Source organism: Lycorma delicatula, chromosome 1, assembly GCF_047948215.1.
Source record: "Lycorma delicatula isolate Av1 chromosome 1, ASM4794821v1, whole genome shotgun sequence".
Classification (NCBI taxonomy): domain Eukaryota; kingdom Metazoa; phylum Arthropoda; class Insecta; order Hemiptera; family Fulgoridae; genus Lycorma; species Lycorma delicatula.
This window is the reverse complement of record NC_134455.1, coordinates 875,980-901,390: the sequence shown is the minus strand read 5'-3', so window position 1 is coordinate 901,390 and position 25,411 is coordinate 875,980. Positions and strand designations below refer to the sequence as shown.

General features: G+C 31.2%; 1 protein-coding gene across 1 annotated transcript in view; it reads left to right on the top strand.

Moving 5' to 3' along the window:
- The window catches only part of TppII (Tripeptidyl-peptidase II), a 132,079-nt gene that overhangs the window by 44,436 nt on the left and 62,232 nt on the right, over positions 1–25,411 (top strand). The window contains exons 12-16 of the mRNA XM_075354198.1: positions 4,094–4,274; positions 7,213–7,369; positions 14,354–14,538; positions 16,430–16,584; positions 20,815–21,032. Of these exons, the coding sequence (XP_075210313.1) occupies positions 4,094–4,274; positions 7,213–7,369; positions 14,354–14,538; positions 16,430–16,584; positions 20,815–21,032 (896 nt within the window). The remainder of the gene's footprint in view (positions 1–4,093; positions 4,275–7,212; positions 7,370–14,353; positions 14,539–16,429; positions 16,585–20,814; positions 21,033–25,411) is intronic.

The window sequence follows — 25,411 nt, the reverse complement described above, 5'->3', positions numbered from 1 at the left end:
ATAACTTCTCCTTTGAAAAAATAAGGACCTAGATGTACATTTGTCATCCCAGCCCAAATCATAACACGAGGCTGATTGTGTTCGATTTCTTAAAAAAAGTGAGGATTATCTTTCGCCCAGAAAAAAATTCAGTTACGAGAGCTTTGATAAATCGCACACTCGTTTGAGAACATGACATTCTTTTTATCATTTGCTCTTTTAAATCGTTCAAGCAATAACTGACATGCATAAACACATCATGCATCAAGGTCATTGTCACTTAACTCATTAACTGCGGCTGGATGAAATCATTTAACTTTCAAGTTCTTCTGCGTTTGGTCTCGCATTGTCGATCTTGGAATGTCTAATTCTGCAGAACTTTTGCGCATTAATTTCATCGTGGCCATTGAATCGATGTCTCCACAGTGACACTTACCTCAGCTCAAATGTTCGGCCTTTCACTGTGTGGCGTATCAAGAAAACTTACCATTGCACACCTATAACATTGTACTTAATATATAACATAACATTTGCTATGATAGTGATGATTTCCCAAAACGCACAAAGAAGTCATTCATAATGTTCTCCAGTGTTTTACCAGTGTGTTGATGTTCATGGACTCATACACAGGCTAACAAATGCTCTTTGACAGTGAACTTTGAAACTCGACCATAGTCATAGATGATTGTTCCTCACTTGATTATGACTAAAGTAATCCCATCATGAATGAACACACCAGACAATCTCCACCGTGGCTTTTTCAGCAGCAGTGATAATTGGCAGCAGTAGAGCTTGATTAAGCTGGATTTATTACAGTGTAGAGGAACTTCCTGCTCATATACTATATTTGGCTCAATGCTAAAAATCTCACCCCTAGAAAAATGCAAACTTAGGTTTAAATTTTTTAAATTAATTATTTATAAAAAATATAACTAAATTTCAAATTAACTAACATTGAACCACTGAAGAGACAAAATGTGGTTATAAAGAAAAAAAAATTGTTTTATTTCAATAGTAGGGTAAGTGAATGTAAGGCAGGAACTTGTTCTTTATATAAGTACTTAATTTCCATGTATTTTAATAAAAAGATTTTAGCAGTTGTCTCTTAATTATTCATTGCTGTAATTGCGAATCAGCTATATTTCTTGATGTTTAATAAAGATGAATTTATAGTTTAAGTGAAATTGTATTTACATGAAATTATATTATATTTTCTAGCTTAATTTGATGTTGGCTTACAGACATTAAAAACTTAATAAAAAGCAAAAATATTGCAGGATATCAATAAATGTATACACTGATTTAAAATTTAAATATAAAAAGGAAAAAAGATCAGCGATTCATTAATTTCACTGCTGAACAGTTCAGATTAAAATTGGAAATCCAACTCACCATTACCAACTGCAATAGACAATCATGGACATGTGACATTGACAAGAATGACAGTAAACAAATTAGTTGTCATAAATCAAAGTAACAGAAAGTAGTTGACATAAATGGAAAAAAGTTGGATAAATAAAACAAAATGAAATAAATATTGTTCTTTTTTTTCGTATTTTGTTATAACATATTCTATGATTTATAAAATTGCCAATAGAGAAATTTCATCTGTAAATTTTTTACCTGACTGACAGGAGTACAATATTATACAGGTGGTATATTCTTATGGTGATATTCTCCATAAATCCAGAATCCAGGATGTCTGCACCAGTCTTCATGATTGTAGCAAATGATTCATCTCAATTATGTAACACTGAATACATGAAATAAATCAACACTGGACTCTTTTTACCAAAACAAAAGGTTAAAATTGTTTTAAATTTATCTAATGGAGATATCAAATAAAAGCACATTAAAGAGAGGATATTTTAATACATTTTCTGTTTGTGAGAACAAACAGGGGACAAAACTGGTGGTTCTCTATGTGTTTTGATCTGAAATAATTATAGGAAATTGGTCCCAAAATTGTATTTCAATAGTTTCTTTGTTTAAATTAAATCTAATTGAAAATTTAATTTAAAAATATATTTAAGCAAGTCGACTGAAAACAAATATAAGTTTGAAAAAAAGACAAGAAATGTTTTGTATGTAAAATTAAATTTAAAGCTTTTTCTTGTGCCTTTTATCTTCCTTCTTAAATAGAATGCACAGTTTGCGCAATCTGAGTGAGGAACCCATCTTTCATTCACATCAACTATTTTACTGTCAAATTTTAAATGATAAACTTTTTTAATTAATAGTATAATATTCTTCATATGGGATTTGATAATGATCTTACCCATAAAATCTGTTAATATCATTCACACCCTTAAAAGTCATTAGGGAATTTGATTGTCCATTCCCTTATTATAACTAGCATAGATAATGAATAAATAAGTTATTCTGATAAATATAAAATGCAAAAAGGTTTTGTGTGTGCTGTATTTTGTGCAGATATGACCAAATTTGTTCATGTAACTTTCAGACTCTTGATTGTATGGATATATCTTGATTATATTGTCTTACATTGTTGGTTATCAGTGTTAGTTTTCTCTTCATCAAAGAAAAATAAAAATGAATATAAAATGGCTTATAACCTAGTTCCAAACTACAGCAGTCATTTAATAATTAAAAATACAAATTGCTCTGGAACTAAAATGATTTATTTAACATTATTAAGTGACTTTCACTTTTTAACATAATCTCCAACTACATCAATATATGTCCTATCTCTGAATCAGCCGATTAATGTTTGCACCAAAGAAATCTTTGTCTTGTTGTCTGAGCCAATGTAGCACATTTTCTTTGATATCATGATCACCCTTAAAATTCCTACGAAGTAGTACCTCATTGAGTGGACCAAATAAGTGGAACTTGCTCTGGGATCTAGTCAATTGGTTGGAGAATGAGTTAGTACTTCCAATTTGTTGATGGTTTCTCAAGTTACTTGAGCTGTGTGAGGCTAGACATTATCATGAAGCAGAATGATGCTTTGCATCGAGATCCAGGCCATTTTTTTTTAACACTGCTGGCTTCATTTTATTGTTTCAAAAATTTCACAGTAGTATACATTGTTTATTGTTTGCTAGAAGATTGACAAAATCAGGTATTTTGCATAAAAAAAAATTGTCATCATGATTTTTCTTGCCGATGGTCAGGTTCATAATTTTTTTTTAACAAGTGAAATGATGTGCTTCCCTGCATACTCTGCCTTTTTGATTCTGAATTGAAATGGTGAATCCATAGCTCATCGCAGGTTAAAATTCTGTGCAAAATGTAACATCACCTTCCTGCTGATACAGTTGTTTCAGCTCTGTGCATATGTGAAGTCTCATTTCCATATGGTGATCTGTCAACTCTCTTGGAACCCATCATGTGCTTGTTTTACAGTACTTGAGCTTCTTTGTGATAATGTTATGAGACTTACTGACATTCACTTGTAATTATTCAGTTACAATCTCAACTTGATAACTGATTGATCAAGAGACTGATTTCAAAGACACGACTGATTGATCCATCAGTCTTCTTGGATGATAGTATGCGAGTTTGGAGCGCTGAAGTTGAAACTTCAGATGGACGTTCAGAACAGTGCTCTTCAATCACTGAAGTTCAACCATTGTTAAATTCTTTTACCCGCTTGTAAAAATTTCTGCAGTTCATACAAGTTTTTTCATATTGTTTGGTCATAAGAGAGTAAACATTAACCAGTCTTTCACCTTTGGAAACCAAAAAACAGATCAGTGAATATTCAACTAATTCACAAACTTCAAGAGGACTGACTTGCAATTGTAAAACGAAATATTGAGTTTATAAAGAAAACAATTTTACACAAACAGATGATCAAAAGCCATCATAGGGTAACCAACTTACTATCTTGAAGTATCATAACCCTATTAATAGCTATGCCTCCATAGCTGTTTTTATCTTTAATTATTGAAGGACCCTTGTATTTGTGTAGGATCGACTTTATGAATTTTTTTTAAAAATACAGATTTTTAACTGCGATTGAAACCTAACATTTCCTCCATATAAGATATATAATCACTCCACTATGTAGTTTCTATGAAAAATAAAGTTAAAACAACAATTATTTTTCATTAATGTTATCTAAATTAATTTACTTTTTTTTTTTTAGGTAGAGAAAGCATTTGAACATCTAGCTACATGGAACTCTGTAAAAGAAAGAGATGTTAGATTCCAAATAACTTGTGGAGTCAACAATATGAAAGGAATTTATATGCGAGGTGGTTTACAAGATAAGCCCAGAGATTATGGGATATCTGTTGAACCTGTCTTCCTTGACACAGATAATATGGGTTTGTTTTCCTTTGTTATATTATAATGTAGAGTTTATTGTTTTCTTTTGTTGCTATAGGTGCATTTAGTAGTTCTCTTATCTATAAAGTCACTAAAATTGTTTTTTATTTGAACACCAGTCTCTGTTTTTGTAGATTAATTTTAATAAATACATTGGGATCTTCAAAAAATAAAATCTGTTTCAAATCTGCCAATACAAATATTTCCCAGGTCTTCTTGGCCAAGCGGTGAGTGAATATGTGATTCCTCCTGCGCCAGATAACGTTAACATTGCCAGATAACATTGCTTTGATATCTGTGTGTTTTCAGTTTAGCAACTAGATAATAAAATGAATTTCCCTGTTATTGTTCAAGAAGAGCTGCATTCCACAATTCATTTTTAAGGGCAAAAAGAATTACACCCTTGTGAAATTCATGAAACAGTGCAAAAATATAGGTCAGCAGTCATAGATATCAGGAATGTTTGTTTTTATTGTTGTGAAATGTTAATTTATGACCAAACATCCATATTTAATGTTGAAAGAACAAATTCATCAATGAGTGATAATGTTTTGCATATCAATTTTCTCATTTGGGATAATCATTGTATTAAATTTCTTGTTATCTGTGAGCAGCTTGAGATTTCTGTTGGCAGTTGTCAGTAAGTGTGTAAAGTTTCACAAATTTTCATTCTCCAACATATAATGCAACCTACTTGTCATACAAATCCACTCCCTCACTTTAAGTTGTGCGAGTTGAAATTCATGACTTATTTGAAAAGTTGGAAAAGAACATTCTTATATTTGAAATAGATTTTGTTTAATTACATTGTAACAGATATGGAGCTTTTTATTCAGTTAATTTTTGGAATTCTTTATTGAATGTATATAACGTTCAAAAAGTTCCCAGAATTACCTCCAATTCTGACTGCTAATTAAAATAGCAATCGTAATAATGAAATTTTTTTTATGTTGGCAGCTCTCGTGAGGTCACAATAAAGCCCCATCACATGTTTTGTGATCCGCATACAAAAATATTAAAGTTGTTTGGTCCATATTGTGTATGTTGCTGTGAAAAATGCTTAAATGGTAGAAAAATATCAAATTTTGTGTTTTACATAAAAGATTGCTGTCAGAAACATTAACACTGCTTGAATAGGGAGAATAAGCAATAAAAGAAAGCAGTGATTTACAATTGGTGTAAGTGTTATACTTATGATCATGTTAGTATTGAAGATGACGTTTGTAATGGGTGCCTTGACAAGTGAAGAAATTATCGAGCAACTTAAACATGTTGTTCATAGTGATATGACACTAGCAGGAGATATTGCTATGGCAGATCAAGATCAGAATTTTTGAGGAAGGTTATAGGAGGAAATGGGACATGGTGTTATTTTTTGTACAATCCACAAAAAAATTGCCAATCATTGTAGTGAAATTCAGCATTATCTGTCCAGTCATAGAAATTTTGTTTGGATAGGAAAGGAAAAATTATGTTTGAGGTTTTTTTGAATTTACAGGATATTGTTTGCTACAAATTCATTTCTGATGGGCAGACTAAGAACAAGGAAATGTATGTCAATGTTCTTTGTTGTTTACAGGATGTAGTAAAAAAAAAACCATCCTAAAAATGGGAAAGAATTAGATTCTTTTGCATGACAGTGCACTGGCACATCAATCCATTCTTGTCAAAGAGTACCTGGCATGACACAGTGTCTTACCATAATTCAGTTTATGTCATACATCATTCAGGTCTACATTTTTCCATTGAAGATGATAACCTTTATTTAATGTTGAACATTTATTAATTTTGCTTGTTACAGCTGAGAGAGTAATAAATGAATTGTCAATTAAGCTGTTAATTTATAATCCAAGTTATAATGATTAAGCCTGGTATTACATTCATTCTGGTACAAGCCAGATATATTAAGATTTCTTTTTTATTATTAGCCACTGAATTTGCAATGAAAAGATCAACTCTGGAACACTCACCATACTCTCCTTACTTGCCACTAGCTGAGTTTTACTTTTTCCTTGCTTACACTCAGAAGGAAAGAACACAAGAATGCTAGTAACATGATGATCAATGTAACAAGACAACTATGGACAATATGTCAAAATGGGTTTCACGAATGTTTCCAACAATTAATACATATTGGCAGAAGTATTTGCTGCCAAAGGAAAATGCTTTGAAGGAAATTTACTTTAAAACTTTTTCATATACAGTTTTTAAAAATTAAGTTTTTTTGGGAATTTTTTTAACTTATCTTGTAGATATGCATTGGATGTGTATTTTCACATATGAGTCTGTGTAGGTGGATGTATAGTGTGCGATATAAAAAAAATATGTTTAGATATAATATTTTATGAATGTAATAGGTGTTAGTTGCAGTTTGCATACTGGAGTAAAATTTTTTTTATTCTTTCTGTATGTACTGGAGTAATGCAGAGGGGGATCAGCTACTTGCTTACTGGTGTGATAGAAAGGCAATCCAAATCCTGGCTTGAACTTATAAATATTTGTCATGACTCCTCAATACCATCTTCCAGCCACCATTCTGTTGTTAAGTTCTAATTATTGGGTAATTTTTACTCGATCCTGATATTGTCTCATAAGCAGTTAGAGTTGTACATTCACTGCACAAACAAGAATCACAGCTATTTACAAGTCTTGGGTCAAGCTGTCCTGGAAATCATACAAATCAGTTACTCAGTTCTTCCCCTGTATCATTGAATTTTGTAGGATTTGTGTCATTCTTGACGGTGTAAAGTATAATAACCAAAGTATTTTTCTGAATCTCAGAAAAACCTCTTACCATTTTTTACTGCACTGTTTATTAGTACATCCAGTAATATGTATTAATATATTTATTACAATACAATCTTTAATTTAATACATTCTGTTTTAATATACTTATTTTATGGTCTTAAAGTAACTTTGTTCTTATTCTTTTGATAGCTGCTGAAAAAAAAATAGATTTCCAGATGAGTTTAGCCTTAGTATGTAATGAACCATGGGTAAGTTGTCCTTCACATCTTGAAATGATGAACATAGAGAGACTGTTTTCTGTTCGCGTAGATCCATCTGGACTGCCTGAAGGTGTTCATAATACAACGTGAGTATTGTATTTAAGATTTTTACTTAAGGGTAAAATGATAGAATAAAGAAAATTAAATACAATAGAAATCATTTTTAGCAATATAACAGTTTATTAACAACAAAAATTGTTAACAATTTCCCACTTGTAACATTTTTTGCCTATTCTACTAAAAACCCGCAATCATGATGTTAAAATTTCACATCTGTAAAAACAATATTGTTTTATTTTGTAACATCATTTTTCATCTTCTGATGAAAAGGTGTAGTAACTATTTTTCAACATTTCTCAACGACCGTGTTGAATCTTTCATTTTCAAGAAAGAAGAGCGAGGACTAAAAGAATAGAAAACATAAACAGTAAAAAACTAGAAAAACATAAAAGGATAGAATAACTTCTTCATTTGTAAGTACGACCAGTTAAATATTTAGTAATTAGCATAAACAGCAATTCTCAGCATTTAATAACATGTAGCCCAACAGCTGTATGCTGCATTTATAAAATTGCATCATAATCTCAATATTTAAAAAAAAAATTAATTCCAATTAATTAATGTCAGAATCATCAGCAGGGACAGTTGTATTCAGTATAATCCTTAATATTTGAAGTATAGATGTACATGAAACACTTTATGTTTATAACAGTCTTTTTTCATCAAGGAAAATACCAACATAAATATTCTTGTGGCTATATTTTCTGTAATTTTCCATAAATCTAATATGCAATTATATTATTATATTTTGATTATAGATACTTAAAAAATCAACAAAAGAAATCCATAAAATATTACATAATGCCAAATAGAAACAGGAACTTGTAATTGAAATATAACTGCGGATCTAAAAGTACTGAATTTTTGTAAATTGATTTCTTTTGCGAATACACAATATTTTGTTATTGCAGTACTTAAAACATCCCATAAACATTTCCTATTGAGTAATAATGCATCTGTAATCAGACATTTGTGATACAAATTAATTTTTCTTTTACAATACGCAGTATTTTTTCAAAATCAAATTGTCCTATCGTATTAAATATTTTGTGTTAACTTTAATGTTTTTTTAAATAAAATAATTAAGTCGGTTACTGCAACTTCTCTGATGTTTAGGATGATGTATTTTGATATCACTTGACCCATTGTCATGAATTTTTTCACATGAAATTTATTATAAAAAATTACAAACTTTTACTGCTTTTTAGAATTGAAAAATAAAAATTGTATTATCTTTGCTTTGAGTTCTCTAGACTGGTGTATTAACATGACTAAGATCTCTGATTTTCCTTTAAAAAAAATTAATATTATGTTTGAACAAAAGAGAAAAAAGTACATAAATAAAGAAGTGCATATTATTTGAGAAATTTTAATGCAACTATATCAGTTAATGAAAAAATATTTGTCTTATAATATTAGATAAGTTGGAAACTCATTCTCTTATTTAATAACTTCTTGTATATTCACTCAAATGCTATAAACAGGAAGTGCAAACTGGCGAAAGAAGAGTGGATTAAATAAAAGTGTTCAGAAGTGGAAAGAGAAATGAACATTGGTAAAATAGACTGAGCTTACAGGAAAGTTAAGGAAAATTTTGGGGTACATAAATTAAAATCTAATAATGTGTTAAACAAAGATGATACACCAATATATAATATGAAAGGTAAAGTCGATAGATGGGTGGAATATATTGAAGAGTTATACCGAGGAAATGAATTAGAAAATGGTGTTCTAGAGGAAGAAGAGGAAGTTGAGGAGGATGAAATGGGAGAAACAATACTGAGATCTGTATTTAAGAGAACATTAAAAGATTTAAATGGCAGAAAGGCTCCTGGAATAGACGGAATACCTGTAGAATTACTGCGTCGTGCAGGTGAGGAAGCGATTGATAGATAATACAAACTGGTGTGTAATATTTATGAAAAAGGGGAATTTCCACCAGACTTCAAAAAAAGTGTTATAGTAATGATACCAAAGAAAGCAGGGGCAGATAAATGTGAAGAATACAGAACAATTAGTTTAACTAGTCATGAATCAAAAATCTTAACTAGAATTCTATACAGAAGAATTGATAGGAGAGTGGAGGAAGTGTTAGGAGAAGGCCGATTTGGTTTCAGGAAAAGTATAGGGACAAGGGAAGTAATTTTAGGCCTGAGATTAATAGTAGAAGGAAGACTAAAGAAAAACAAACCGACATACTTGGCGTTTATAGACCTAGAAAAGGCATTTGATAACGTAGACTGGAATAAAATGTTCAGCATTTAAAAAAAATTAGGGTTCAAATACAGAGATAGAAGAACAATTGCTAACATTTACAGGAACCAAACAGCAACAGTAACAATTGAAGAACATAAGAAAGAAGCCGTAATAAGAAAGGGAGTCCGACAAGGATGTTCCCTGTCTCCGTTACTTTTTAATCTTTACATGGAACTAGCAGTTAATGATGTTAAAGAACAATTTAGATTCGGAGTAACAGTACAAGGTGAAAAGATAAAGATGCTACGATTTGCTGATGATATAGTAATTCCAGCCGAGAGTAAAAAGGATTTAGAAGAAACAATGAACGGCATAGATGAAGTCCTACGTAAGAACTATCGCATGAAAATAAACAAGAACAAAACAAAAGTAATTAAATGTAGTAGAAATAACAAAGATGGACCACTGAATGTGAAAATCGGAGGAGAAAAGATTATGGAGGTAGAAGAATTTTGTTATTTGGGAGGTAGAATTTTGTTATTTGGGAAGATGGACGAAGCAGGAGCGATATAAAATGCCGAATAGCACAAGCTAAACGAGCCTTCAGTAAGAAATATAATTTGTTTACATCAAAAATTAATTTAAATGTCAGGAAAAGATTTTTGAAAGTTTATGTTTGGAGTGTCGCTTTATATGGAAGTGAAACTTGGACGATCGGAATATCTGAGAAGAAAAGATTAGAAGCTTTTGAAATGTGGTGCTATAGGAGAATGTTAAAAATCAGACGGGTGATAAAGTGACAAATGAAGAGGTATTGCGGCAAATAGATGAAGAAAGAAACATTTGGAAAAATATAGTTAAAAGAAGAGACAGACTTATAGGCCACATACTAAGGCATCCTGGAGTAGTCGCTTTAATATTGGAAGGACAGGTAGAAGGGAAAAATTGTGTAGGCAGGCCACGTTTGGAATATGTAAAACAAATTGTTAGGGATGTAGGATGTAGAGGGTATATTGAAATGAAACGACTAGCACTAGATAGGGAATCTTGGAGAGCTGCATCAAACCAGTCAAATGACTGAAGACAAAAAAAAAACAAATCACTCTTGCCAATTTGTTTGTATTTGAGATGGACTATGCTGATAATATTCATTCTTAGAGCTACATTTTGTTAACTATTTCTAGGAATATTCTGAAAAAGATAAATAATGTTAGCCTCTTAATTTCAGTAGTGAAAGGGGGCTTTTCTTTTCTTCTTTTTTTGCCAATTATCATCTCAGTAATTTGATTCTCTTTATTATCTTTTTCTGTTCAGTGGATGTAATCTTTTACATAAAAATATTTTCCATCTATTTTATATAAAAATTTTTTTATCTTTTTTAACTTGCCTTTATATTAACAAATAACTAATCATATTATACCTGGTTTTTTTGTCTCTAAAATAATTTTCTCCTGTCCTGTTTTTTGTAAAAAATAAATCCTTGAAACGGAAAGATGTATAATTGCTAATAGTAAAGAAATTTTAGCTTCATTATATTGCTGATTTACTTTTTACTCAAAGCATATTCATTGTGGTGGTTATTATCTTCTTCAGATCTATTTACTTATTATTTAGTTAAAAATACACACCAGTATTGTTCTTTATTTTTTAAAGTTATTACTTTCAGTTAGTTATATAAAAACAAATTTAGTTCAATTAAATTTTATTGAATTGCTACAGATAGCAGCAGCAAGCTTGATCAAATTATCATCTTTGAAATTGATTTGTTCATTAATAATATCCTTATATAAGTGTAATTTACGTGTATATGAAAGATTTAAAACTTTTGCTTGATTTTTTGTTTTATTTCTTAATTTTTGTTTATTTTTTGTCTATAAATTCATTATTTCTTCTCTTTTTACATTTTAAGGATGGTTGGAAATCTATGCATAATTCTTTTGGAATGTTTCTTTTTGTTTAAAAATTACAAAAAGGTAATTAGTTTTACCTTTATAAAATTTATAATGGTAATTGGTCGCATTTAATATATATTAATTTGTTTTTTCTGTGCACTTTTTTATGTTATTAGTTGTCTTGGATAATATTTATTTATTATTGTTTTATATAATAGTGTAAAACTTTTGAAATTTGATGTTAACACAATGAATTTTTAAAATGCATTTTTCATAAGCTACAAAAATTACACTTCATATTCTTACTTCCAAGCTTTGAGTTTTTGTAGTTGTTAGATCCCTTGCGATGTTGAGGACCATAAAACCTTTATGGTAGATTTCAGAGTGAGTATGATCTGTAGATGCATAGGTAATGAATTGAAACAATGCCTTGTTGCTTATTGAATTGTTATTTAATTTCTTGTCATTTTGACATTTCGATAAAGTTTAATTGAACGTCTAACATATAACGTAACGCATATAATTGAACTTAACATATAAGTATACAAATAAAATAAGCGTTCATCCAAACATTATTATGCGCATCCATTCGGACTGAACAACACGACTGCTCTGGGTCAGATTCTGACACTCAATGAATAGAAGTCGCTAAATCATAATGACCACTCCTTGCGGTGTTGTGATGTAGGACATTGTATGATCATCGTATGACCATAGCTTGCTGGGGAGCTCTAGCCCTCGCTAGGAGCGCAGCACCCGATGGCATAAGTGGAATGTAACACACTGCCCACCAATTATAATTTTAAAACATTATAAATTAACTTAACATACAAATAAAGCGTGATGCAAAAAATTAGTTACATATAAGTTTTAAATTAAAGTTAATTCAACAACACAATGTTGATAAGAGCAAACATTGAAAGTAAAATAAATTAACGAATGAACAATTACATTATGATGAGTTAAATAAGCATTATTGATTGTATTGAGAATGACTCATGTCATCACAATCATTTCAATTTGGAAGAACAATCAATTTGTTAATGGTTCTCTTTGTTATGGTAATATTGGTTTTAACATCTGCTAATCTAACGAGTCCATCCTTACCTGGATGTTCTTGAACAATTAGTCCTAATTTCCACATCAGTGGAGGAAGGTTATTTTCCTTAGTTATAACTACATTACCAACACAAATGTTAGTATTTGAAATTTTGCACTTATCTCTCTGTTGCAGAGAATGTAAGTAATCATTAGACCATGCTTTCCAAAAATCCTTTAGTAATTTTTGTATAAGCTGCCACCTAGCGAGCTTATTTACATTAATACCTGAGACATCAGAATCAGGTAGGGAAATTAAAATTAGGTAGGTCAGGAAGCGAAAATTAAAAAATGTCCAGGAGTAAGTGGAGCTGAATCAGATGTATCAGATGAAGGTAAATATAGTCTGGAGTTTAAACATGCTTCTATCTGGATTAATATCTGGATAACTCTTCTTAATTTAGAACAGAATTTCCCATGACTCTTCACAGGTGAAACTTCATGCTCTTTACAGTGACTTCCCATAAACTACCCCAACTAGGAGAGTACAGAGGAATGAAAGACCATTTTATATTATTTGAGGTGCAGAAAGATTTAATTTTGCAAACTAGTGGTATCAGTTTTAAGAAAATCATACATTTCTTGAAGATAACTATTTGCACTGCAGAAGTTTTTTCCATTATCTGAAAAATTATGAGGGCAAATTTTCGTAGGGAAGCTATAAAACTTTCTGTAGATAATTCAGTCACAAATTCAAGGTGTACTGCTTTGGATTTGAGACATACAAACAATGCAGTGTAAGCCTTAATAGTCGAAGGATTGATAGGTCGAGTATGCCGCCCACCATGTCAGATAAGTATTGGATCAGCATAATCAACACCAGTTGACTGGAATTATCTGGAAATTGTGACTTTCTTAGGCAGTTGACCAGTTAACGGACTCTGAGTTTGAGCTCTAAAATGAAAACAAGTTAAACATTTATGTATGACAGAGCAAATTATGATTTTGGATTTGAAAATCATCCAATATTTCTGCTAAGTGAAGAATGAATTAACTGTAATCCTCCATGGAATAATCTTAAATGCAATTTAAGAACATGCTACTGCATTAGTTTTACTGGCCCTTTGTAATTTTTTAATTGCTTACAATTTACTTCTCAATTGATTACGATGCCACATTCTGTGCAGTTGACCAACAAATTTCCTTTCCTAAGGTAGGTATTATAATTTTTCTGGAAGAAAACATCTGCTGGCAATTTCTTTATTTTGTTGATGAGCGAGTACGGTTTCACTCTATTGAGTGATAATGTTTTTCCCCACATTTGCTTACAAAACTCCTTTGCTAATAACAATTTTATTCAGTTTTATGCACATTGTCGTTAATGTTGTAATAGTCAAGAAAGTTTAACATCGACCCCACCTACAACAGATGGGTTCATAACACAAGACACAATGTCTTGTGGTGTGAAAGAAGTTGAGGAACCACAGGACATGTAACATACAACAGTCTAACTAGATCAGTTCACAAACAATTTAGCAAGAGAACTGAGGAAATAAACCACTAAAAAGTGGATTACCATCTGCATCAACCACACGCCAGTCTTTTCAACTAATTCACAACAGTTAGCCTCCACTATTCACATACTACATTTAGAACGTAGTATTTTTTTGAATAGCTCATCCTTATAATGAGCATAAAATTTAGTAACTAGTTGAGTAATATAGTAACTAGTTGCTAATTCATTGTAATGAACTTTTCCTTAAAATGGATTAATCAGTTATTAATTTAAACAAGATACTATTTTTAGGATGTTTACCCTGTTTGTGTAACTTAATGTTTTATAATTTATAAATAAGTTTTACATAATCGGTTATTTGTGTTCAGTGTTCGTGGTTTTGATGTATCTTGTGTGGAAAAAGGACCAGTGTTTCAAGTAGAAGTAACTGTGATAAAACCTGCATCAGTTCCTGAAGTGTTTCGTGGACAGTTGTCATTCAAAAATGTTGAGTTTAAGCCAAATACAATTAAAAGGCATTTTGTTATTGTTCCTGAGAATGTTACTTGGGCAGGTAAATCTGATCATATTATTTTATTATTCAGTTAGTGAATTATTATCTTGAGTTAATAATTTCCAACATTAATAGTAGGGGTGGGGGTTTCAGTATTTCCTTACCTTTTATACATTCAGGCTTTCTGAGGGGAACAATACAAATTTATAAATATTTTAAAAATATCAAGAAAAGATAGCAACATCAGGCTTATTTTCTAAATGAAAATATTGCTAATAATTTTTTTTCATGATGACATATTCAGATATTTAAAATGTGAAAGATTTGTTCCATGAAGATTCAAACTTAGCGTCAGCAGAGGTTCAATGAAAATGAAGTCAAAAACCTTCATAAATGATATACTGGTAAATAAATTTAAAATAAAAATTTGTATCGATGATGTTTTTTGTTAGATTTTTAATAGTACTTTAAAAATAATAATATTATCTGTTATTTGGAAGGAAGTTTCCTTAAAAATAAAACTGAACTCTTTTTTCTGTAATTATTTTTCCATGAGAAAATATTGAATTAGTGTGTAAAATGATAGATCTAGCATTAAAGAAATTGCATAGACTCTTCAAGTAAAGACAGTCTCAATCATTTTAAAGTAAGTTAAATATATCTAATTGACCTTATTCTTGGGTTTTGAATCAAATGTGGTGAGACAGGCAATTTAAAATGCAAATTTCATGTAATAACTGTAATACGAGAGTTTATAAAATTAGTAGACTCAAAATTTATGTGATAAGCACAGCCTACTGAGCCATATTGTCTAATTTGGCTTTTGGTCAATTCTCTAGATAGCAGAGCTCCAATAAAGTAATGGGACTGTCCCTGTAGCTACAAGAAGCTGTCAATGCACAGTCAGAACTGACTCCACAGCAATAGCTTGTGCAATTCTCATAATAGCTGTTCAAAGAAGAAGGGATAAAAGCTGTTGTAGAATTATAAATATTCCATTCAAACCTTCAGGCAAAATCAGTGATGAGCATTGATTTTAACACTAACTCGAATGAAGTCATGATTGTTAAATTTTTATGCTAATATCGGCTCAAAATTTTATGAAGACTTTATCTTATTAATATTTAAATTACATTGTAGTTTGGTTGGTATGAATCTCCACTGTTATTTATAGTCTTCTTGCAATTGAACCAATAGTTTTCTTTTTAGTTATTTAAATTCTAATTGTAAACTGGTGTAAGATAATTCATTTATGAAGTAAAACAACATAGAGAATGGAATCATTGAGAAAAGCTTTCTAGTAATAATGAAAATAAAGGGAAATAAGTGATAAAAATATAATGTAATGAAAGATTATTCCAAAGCTATAAATCATTAATTGTGTCATGTGTGTGCGTACCTAACATTAATATGATGTCGAATAAACATGTTCAGTATTAATTTTTTAGTGTTATTGACTTAAAGAGTGTTTACAATCAGATATCTAATTGTAATTAGAAAGCACTTAGGTAGTATTTGGAAATATGTTTATTCAGTTTGGAATAATCAATAGAATATCATATTTTCAAATAGTGATAGGTAACTCAATTAAAGTTGCAAGCATTCTTGCATAGATATATACGTTTTTATATGATGTGTGTGGGAGGGTTAAAGCAAAACTCAATTTGAACCTAGAATTTTGTGAAAAAGAAGTTAATCAAATCAGATTAGCTATTACTTGTTACTAATAAGCTTTCAAAAAAAGTAAGGTTTTTGCTATTATTCTTAATGGAGGTAGCACTTTAATTCATTTCACATTTTAGATTTTGTATACCAGTAGCTTTCTTCTGTTAGATTTTCATTATAGTTTTGTGTAATTTTTTTTACTCTACCTTATGAATAGAACAACTAACATTTGCTAAAATATATTAATATTCTGAATATTTTTTTTTTATCTAGTTTTTTTTTTCAGTATTATCGTTAAAAGGACTTGAGGTAGATAAAAATGGGCGTTTTGTAATTCACTGTATCCAATTAAAGCCTAAAACAATTTGCAAGGCTTTAGAATTTCATAAGATGATCAATGTTAGTTCACAAGCAGAATGTTCATTGGGTTTTCAAGTTCAGGTAAATTTAATTTATTAGTTTAAATTATTATTTTACAACAATATTTCTGTCATTTCCAATTTTTTTAGTCCTTTGTATATTAAAATTTTATCCATTAAAATTGATCCTTGTCATGTTATCCTGAAATTATCCTAAAGTTAAAGTAACCTTTCCTAGAGTAGATGTATTTTTTTGTAAATTGTGTGTGTGTGTGTGTGTGTGAGAGAGAGAGTGAGTGAGTGTATGTGTGTGTGTGTGTGTGTGTGTGTGTGTGTGTGTGTGTGTGTGTGTGTGTGTGTGAGTGAGTGTGTGTGTGAGGTGCATGCACATAATGCATGGGTGTAATTTTTTATCACTAATAATTACATCCATTCAATTTCTACCTTTTAAATCTTTTTATAACTACTTGGTATTTATCTTGTTAGAACTGGAAATGTAATAGAAAATTAATGACTTTAAAAACAGCAATGTACAGAAGTGCATTCTGTACTGTCTCTTGCAGTTAATTATTCTTCTTCCCTTTATCCAACTCCAAGTTGGGTAAGGCCTCTCAGAAACAACCTCCATTTTTCTCTATCGTTCCAAACTTCCTCTCGCAACACCAACTTTGCACATTTGCTATCTTCCCTATATCTTCCTTCACCTTATCCATCCATTTTTTTGTAGTCTTTCTCTCTGCCCTTCCCATGTAGCAGTTTCACACACTCTCTTTCTTTGCCTTGAAGTAATTGACCTAATTACTTAATTTACTTAATTCCTTTATGAAGTAATAGAGTAATCCTTACTCTATCCTTCCTTAATTCTAATCATACTTCTTAAAAATTTCATCTCAACATCCTCGATTCTCAATTCCTCCCTACTTGCCAACACCCATGTGTTTGTTCCACTTGTTAGGATTGGTTTATAATATATTTTGAACATCACTTTAGATTTCTTGGGGATGTCTTTATTCCATATCAAGATCCTCACTCCCCAAATACACAGAACTCTTGACAGCTTCAAGCTTTTCTCTGTCTGTTTCAATAATGCCTCTTCCCACTTTTTCCCCTTGACTCATATCCATAGTCTTACTTTTCTTCCTACTTAACCTCATTCCCCTCTTTTTAATTTCCATGCTACACACATTTATTTGTTCTTGGATTTCCTGTTCCCTTTCCACCAATACTACAATATCATCTGCAAATAACCACGTTTCCTCCTTCTCTCTTTCTGTCAGCACCTTCTTTACCTTCTTGTGAATTTCATCATGATTATTATAAATAGAAGTGCTCCTTTGTCTGAGCCCAGTTTTAATACTGAACCACACAGATTTTGCCACTGGTTCTCACTCTTCTACACCAGTCTTCCAGTGCTCTTCTTTAATTCAGTATTACTCTAAATACTCTGTGCAGTCAATGCACTGTTAAGGCACCACCCACTCTATATCATTTCTACCTCTATCTCATCATAGCCAGAACTTTTCCCAATTTCATCCCCAATTCAGCTTTTTGAACTTCAGCCATCATTATACCTCCTTCCTCCAACCCCTTCCCCTCTTGATTCATCTTTCCATTGTGTTCCTCTTTGGGCTTCCCCAATCAACATTCAACAATTTATAAAAATACTCTCTCCATCCATCTCTACTAATATTCTCCTTGTTCACCACCTCTTCACCATCCTTGTTTTTTATCAACATTGCAATCTCATTTTCATTTCACCTTTTCTTCACTTGGACATACAATTCTTTCTTGCTACTACAACTTTCTCTTCACGTTCATTTACAAGATCTTTCCTACATCTCTCCTTCTCTTCCTTTACTAACCTCTTACAGTTCTTCTTTACTTATTGATACCTTGTTTCTTCAGCAGGCCATCACTTCCAGTCTAGAAACAAACTTTTCTTTTCCCTCACCTTTTCCTTAAGTTTACCATTTCACCAAGATGTCTCCTTAACTCTCCCTTTTTCCCCTGTTCTACCACGTAGCCTGTTTTACTATAGTATCTTTAAACTGTTTCCACTCCTCCACTTCTTCCACACTCCTTGGAATAATGTGTTTCATATTTTCCTTAAACTTATTCACTTCTTTCAGAACCCCAGTTTCCATATTAATCTCTTGACTTCACATTCCATCACTCTCACAACTCTCTTTTCCTCACTTTTATTTCCATTAATCTATGATCAACACCAAAGGCTTGTCCTGCGGCAGCCTCTGTATCCATTAATTCCCTACTTGATCCTTTCTCTATCAGGAAATAGTCAATGACTTACACCTCTATTCAGTCTTTACAGAAGGCAAGTAACTTCTCCTTTCTCGTTCTGTTTTCTGTAACCATATGGACCAACTAACTCCTCCTTTAAAATCCTCTCTTTACCAATCTGTGCATTCATATCTCCCATGACGCATAACTTATTCTTTCTTATTAGACCTTCCACAACCTCCAAAAAGTTTTCTTGATCTTCCTCTTTATTTATCTGTTGAGGAGCACAGACTTGGATAAGCTCTCCTCCCATATGTAAGCTTAATTTAATTACCCATCATTGAAATATTCCACATCTACACTGTTTACACATTTTTACACTCTTTACCTCCACTCCACAGCAACTTATAGCCTCTTTCTTCCTTACTCCTTTTCCCATGCCATTTGTCTTGCTCAGCCCTAGGATTCCAAGACTTCAGCCATTATTGTGTCCATTGCTTCCTTCAACTTCCCAGTCAATGTCCCTACATATTCACTATTCCAGTTTGTAGCTCTTCCTGCCTGTATCCCAACTTTTATTTCTCCTAGTAACCTTCTTCTCATAGCATCCCTTGAAGTACAAGTGTTGCCTCAGAGGAATGCTCTATTTGTTTATTTCCTAATCAAATTTTCCATTGTAGGCTATTCTTACAATAAGATTGCCTCGTCTCAAAGCCATTTTTAAGCTACTGGCAGCTGTTTTCCTTCACTCTGCCTTTGCCCAAGTCTTCCGCCACTATACATGAGGGCTGAGTCGGCTTATTTACTGGTGGCTGATACTCGCCACATTAAAAGATTCTCCCTCAGCTTAGTGGCATTTTTTAGGTGCACTGTCCTTCTTCTTGACAGTATCCCACCGCATCTCAGGCCTTGCCACTGCCTGTCTGTGACTGCTTATTCAGGTTGACCCATATTCACAGCTAACCGTCATACCGTTGAGTTGTCTCTATCCGTAACCTGAGGATGCATCTGATGCCCACAGCTAAGGATTCCAATCCATAGGGTAGGTAATTATTAATTACCTGCCTACTTGTGCAGTTTTATGTTAAAACCTATTGGGATGATGTTGTGTATTGTCATTATGTACTATATTAATATTTAGTTAGAACCCTGGTGTTTATATTTGTACATATTAAATATTGCACTGTACTGTCCTCTGCGCTTTTACCTATTTTTAACCGATGTTTCATATTTGATTTTTTGTAGTTTTTCTTGATTTTGTTTTTCTAGTTGTATTACTGTTTATAGTGGCATGACTGCTTTCACAATTATGTCACCAGTACATCAAAATCTAGCATTTACCCGTCGTAAGGAAAATTTCTCCCGATGTTTTGTTGAAGAGTTAGTATAACATTTTTTAATTTAAATAGCTTTGTTTGTATGAATTTATTCTGCATTCCCATTGTCTACATCCTGAGTAAGCCAGACCAGGAGGTATTATAGGTATTAGGTTGTAGGATGAAACAATATAGCTAGGAGGATAAACATCTCTCCATTTTCTCATTAACATTGATTTGACTGTGATGCTGGAAGAATAAAACAGTTTTGTCCCTTTTAGCACTTTCTTTTTGTATTTAGCTTCTGGAACCACCATAAGGTATTACTTCAGAGGATGATATGAATGAATGTAAATGAAGTGTAGTCTTGTACAGTCTCAGGTCAACCATTCCTGAGATGTGTGGTTAATTGAAACCCAACTACCAAAGAACACCACTATCCATGATCTAGCATTCAAATCTGAATAAAAGTAACTGCCTTTACTAGGATTTGAACCTTAGACCACGAGTTCATCGCTAGACCAACCCAATGGGTCCGTTGTAGTACTATAAATTTTTAAGATTTTATACATTTTTTTAATTCAGTTTTTATGCACACAAGTTTATTTAGCTTGTTTACGCAGTCATTTAGATTTAATAGATTGATTTTTTCTACAAGAATATTTTTGCCTGTGCTAAATCAGCCTTTTTGAATACATTTGATATTATTAGTATTTTATCCGTACTTATTTACATTTCTCTTATGTTTTTATTATCAGGGAGGTTTAGTATTAGAATTTGTTGTTGCTAAGTACTGGGCTAATCTTGGTGATATTAAATTAGACTATGATCTGACATTCCATGGAGTTAGACCTAATTGTCCATCTGTTACGATGCATCATGCAGATGGTGTTCATATAATTGAGTTGTATAGCGGAATACATCCTGAAGAAGTTTTCCCTTCAATTCAGTTGAAGAACAACGTTCAGATCTTAAGGTAATGTAGCTCACAGCTAATATATTTAATACTGAATTTTAACATAACATCTTTTTTAGCTGTTTTTTATTGGCAATTTATTTCCGCTATAGTTATTACATTTTTTATACCTTTAATGTTAACCGAATAAAAATTTACATTTTTGGGGGTTTTATATTTTCCTGTTGTTAAAAGGAGAAAATAACTGAAGAAAAGTTATTAATATTGTTATCATCTTTTCCAATTTAATAATTATATTGAAAATCATAAAAGCATTACGTTGTGTATCACTGCCTTTAGTTTTACCCACTTCATGCACTATTTTGTGTTTGCAACCTGTTTTTTATTAGAAGTAATGAAACTGCACTCTAGTATAAAATTATATATATTTTTAATGATTATTGGTTTTACTTCCTTTATTGATTGATGGTTTACAACCGGATGTGATATTCACTGTTATATGTGTTCTTTTACTAGCTGTGCTTGAGATTAATTCTTCACATTCATATTCTACATTTATTCTATATGTTCAGATTTATTCATTTTAATGATAATATTGCTTAAAGTAATAAAATTTAAGTAAGTGAGGTGATTTGTTATAAAATGCTTTTTTGGCTAATAACTGAAATAGTATCATATAGCTAGAGTACTTCTGACTTGTATAAGACAGATTCCATCTAAAGTACTCAAGCTTGTACAGGTTGTATCGGCTAGATTAATACAATTACGTAAGGTTTTTCTTCATTAAGAAAATAAATAGATAACTGTTATTAATTTTAGTATTTTGAACATGTGATCATTGCACTTAATGTATTTTGTTTTTACAAGGCAAATTCAGAAGGTATTATTTGAGAACATTTCCTCTGCAGTCATTATTTTATGTTGATGACCCTCGTGTTTTATCAAACTGCTGAATCGTTATGAGAAGAATAAGTCCTTTTTACATCTCATTTTGTGCTTGATTGAAGTCAGTTTGGTAGCTTGACGACTATAAAATAAAGTGTGACTTCTTTTTTTTTTAAATGAAGGAAATATGAAGGTAGTTGAAATTTATCATCGGATAAGTGTTTAGTCGAAATATGTGATTGATGAATAGTGTAATAATTGGTCTAGGAGTTGATTTAAACACTTATGACATGATAATTATATTTGTTATGGGCAGCTGTCTGTGATAAGTGAGGATTTAATTCTTGTAATGCATTCTAAACTTTGTATGAGTAAATTGTTCACAAATGCCAGTTCTTTATCAAATTTGTCAGTTCATCTAAACTAGAAATTCGTGATCATACTAGATCCCAAAGATACTTTCTGAGGAAATCAAAACTGAATGAGCTGATAGTACTTGACCGACATTGTTATACAGTATAAGGAGAAAGTTAAGATGTTTTAGGCCATATTGTCATTGGTATTGAGTTCTGAGTGTCTTAACATGACATGAGTCAAAACAGCCTATGGAGGCATACTGGTGTTGCCAAAGAAGTACAAATTCAAGCAGACAATGTTATTCATAATGTAGTGCCTATTATTTTTTGGGATGGATAAGAGTTATGCTTTTTACATAATTTTGTTAATGCTCAGTTCTAAATGTTATCTCCTACTGTGAGACCTTGAAGTATGGCATCGCATGATTGAGAACAAAACACACAAGATTTATATTGTTTTGAAATAATGCTTTGCCACGTAAGGCTGCATGAATCCTACAACTCATTTGTCCAAGAAAAAGTATATTGTCCTCTGTACAACTCAGACATAGTACCAAGTGATTTTCATCTGTTTTTGAATCTTTAGAGATTCCTTTCTGGTTAGAATTTCAATGACAATGTTAATGTTAAGTCAGTTGTACAGAATTGATTTTTACAGTCAACTTTGTTATATGATGGGAGTATAAGAAATGGTACAATTACTGTTAATGTCTCTAATATTGGAAGCTAAAGTAACTTTAATATGTCTCGCAGAGAAAAGCATGAAGATTAATAATAAATTCATTTTTTATTTTAATACCCTAATGGCAGTTGTTTTACAGATATACATCATAAATAGATCATTTCTACAAGAGTAGCTGAATTTTAATGCACACTGGACTATAATAGGATAATAAAATGTCGCACAAAGTGACAGGTACTGCCATATTGAAATTTCATCCCTTTTTTACTATTGTTCTAAAAACCCATTGATTCCTGATTTCTGTCAGTTGCCGTTGTTATGGAGTTGAATACAGCTGTTATGTTAACGCATCTGAAACAACATTCAGCATTTATATTTAACAGCAGAAAAAGTGAATGCTAGTGACATTCTCATTGTTCTCTAAAAGCTGTTAATGGTGATGAAACTGTTTATCAAAGCACTGTGAGCAGGTAGTCAGTAGAACTTTGTGCATCAGAAGCTGATTAAGCAAATAATGAGGATGAATCTTACAGTTCTGTCTCTGAGTGAATCTGTCAATTTTTGTGACCGATGAGAAGCATAAAAAATGGATGAATTGATTCAAAATTAGTTCACATATACAACAATGCATTGCCATCCGCATAAAATATATATTGAAAAAAGAGTAATACACATTATTTTACAATTAGGCTACTGTAAAATTTGTTAGTATCGGGTGCCATGCGACTCACAGAAAAGAACAAACAACAAAGGGCTATTGGAAACAACTTCTGAAATGTATCATGACGAGGGAGATGACTTCGTTTTCAAAATTGCGATGGAAGGTGAAACTATGATGCATCATTACAATTCAGAAGGAAAACATCAGAACATGGAATATTTGCATTATGATTTGCCACAATCAAAAAATTCAAAACACATCCTTCAGTAAAAAATTCTCTTGACAGTTTTTTGGGATTCCAAATGTGTATGTGATTGATTGCCTTGAAGCTGGGTTAACTCTAAATTCTATGTATACATAGATATGTTAATACACCTTAAGAGACACATGTTTATTTGACAATCTACAGAGCTGATAATTCTGGATGATAGCAGTGTTCTAGTTACTAACGTCGCATACAACTGGAGGCTTTTGTGAAGTTGCAATTTGAACCCATTCCGCACCCTCTATAATCACCAGATTTGGTGCCCTGGGATTTTCACCTCTTTCCGGAATTAAAAAGAGATATTAAGGATAATCATTTCATGATGAATGTTGAATTAAGGACAGTAGAGATCACGGATCAAGGAAAGACTTAACAACATTTTTTATTGGCAATGACAAAACTGGTTCACCGTTGGGAGAAATGTGTAGCTGTAAATGGTGACTACTTGGAAAAATATATAATATGTTTTTGAAGTAAATAAAATGTACTTATATGCCATATTGTTTCATTTTACAATCCATTTCATTTACAAGTAATGAGTGACTGTGCATTATTACATTACAGCAACCTGTCATAGTACAGTTTTAAAGCAGGAATTATGTTTGTTCTTACTGTATTTTGAACAAAGCAATTTTGAGTTTACTCATCATAACTTGTTTTTTATTTATTTATTTTTTTTACCAGAATACACCAGTAGGAGAGTGATAAATTTTTTTTCCAAATAAGAAAGTGTTAAAAAGAGGATGTACATGTAAATCCCCTTTTTATTAGCGTTTTACCTTATTATTTATGATTGTGGTATCTTAGTAGGTTTTGTTACATTATGTATGAAAAATATTATAAAAGCTAATATTTATAAATTTATTACAAATTAATCATGAATTTATTAACATAAATATGAGTTTTTACATCATTAAATAAATTAATGTTTATGAAAACTAATATAAACATGAGATAATTTACATTGAATTTCTAGATCATTTTAAAGAAATAGTTTAAAATTTTTACTGAAAAAACCAAAAAAATTATTTGATGTTATAAATAAAATTAAAAAAATATGATATGGATATTGATTAAAAAGTTTGTAAATTTTAAAAATGTAATGTGTATTCATGAAATTCCCATAATCATTACCTTGCTACAAAATCCCACCATCATAAATCAATTGGTTTTCTTCATCATCTTTCTTAATAAAAATTAGTATAACACATATTAGCATAATTTTATAAAAGATTGACTAATGCAAAATATTTTTTTTAATTTTTAATCTCTATTGTTTTCAGTAAGTACTGTTATGTTGTACTATGAAAATTATCAAGCATAGAAAATAATCAGGTTATAAATAATCATATAAAATTGTTCTGTTGTATCCAAATACATTATTATTTAGTCGCTAATCCTAGCAGAAGAGTAAATTTAATTCTATCACAGCTATCTTTTCTAATTCTTTTTTTTTTATGTATTGTATGCAGCATCAATACTATTCTGCTAATTTAGCAGATGATTTTTAACATGACCATAATTAAAATATTTTTTAATTATTTACGTATGGAACGAATTTAAGTGCAGTTTTTCTCAATTTTAATATTT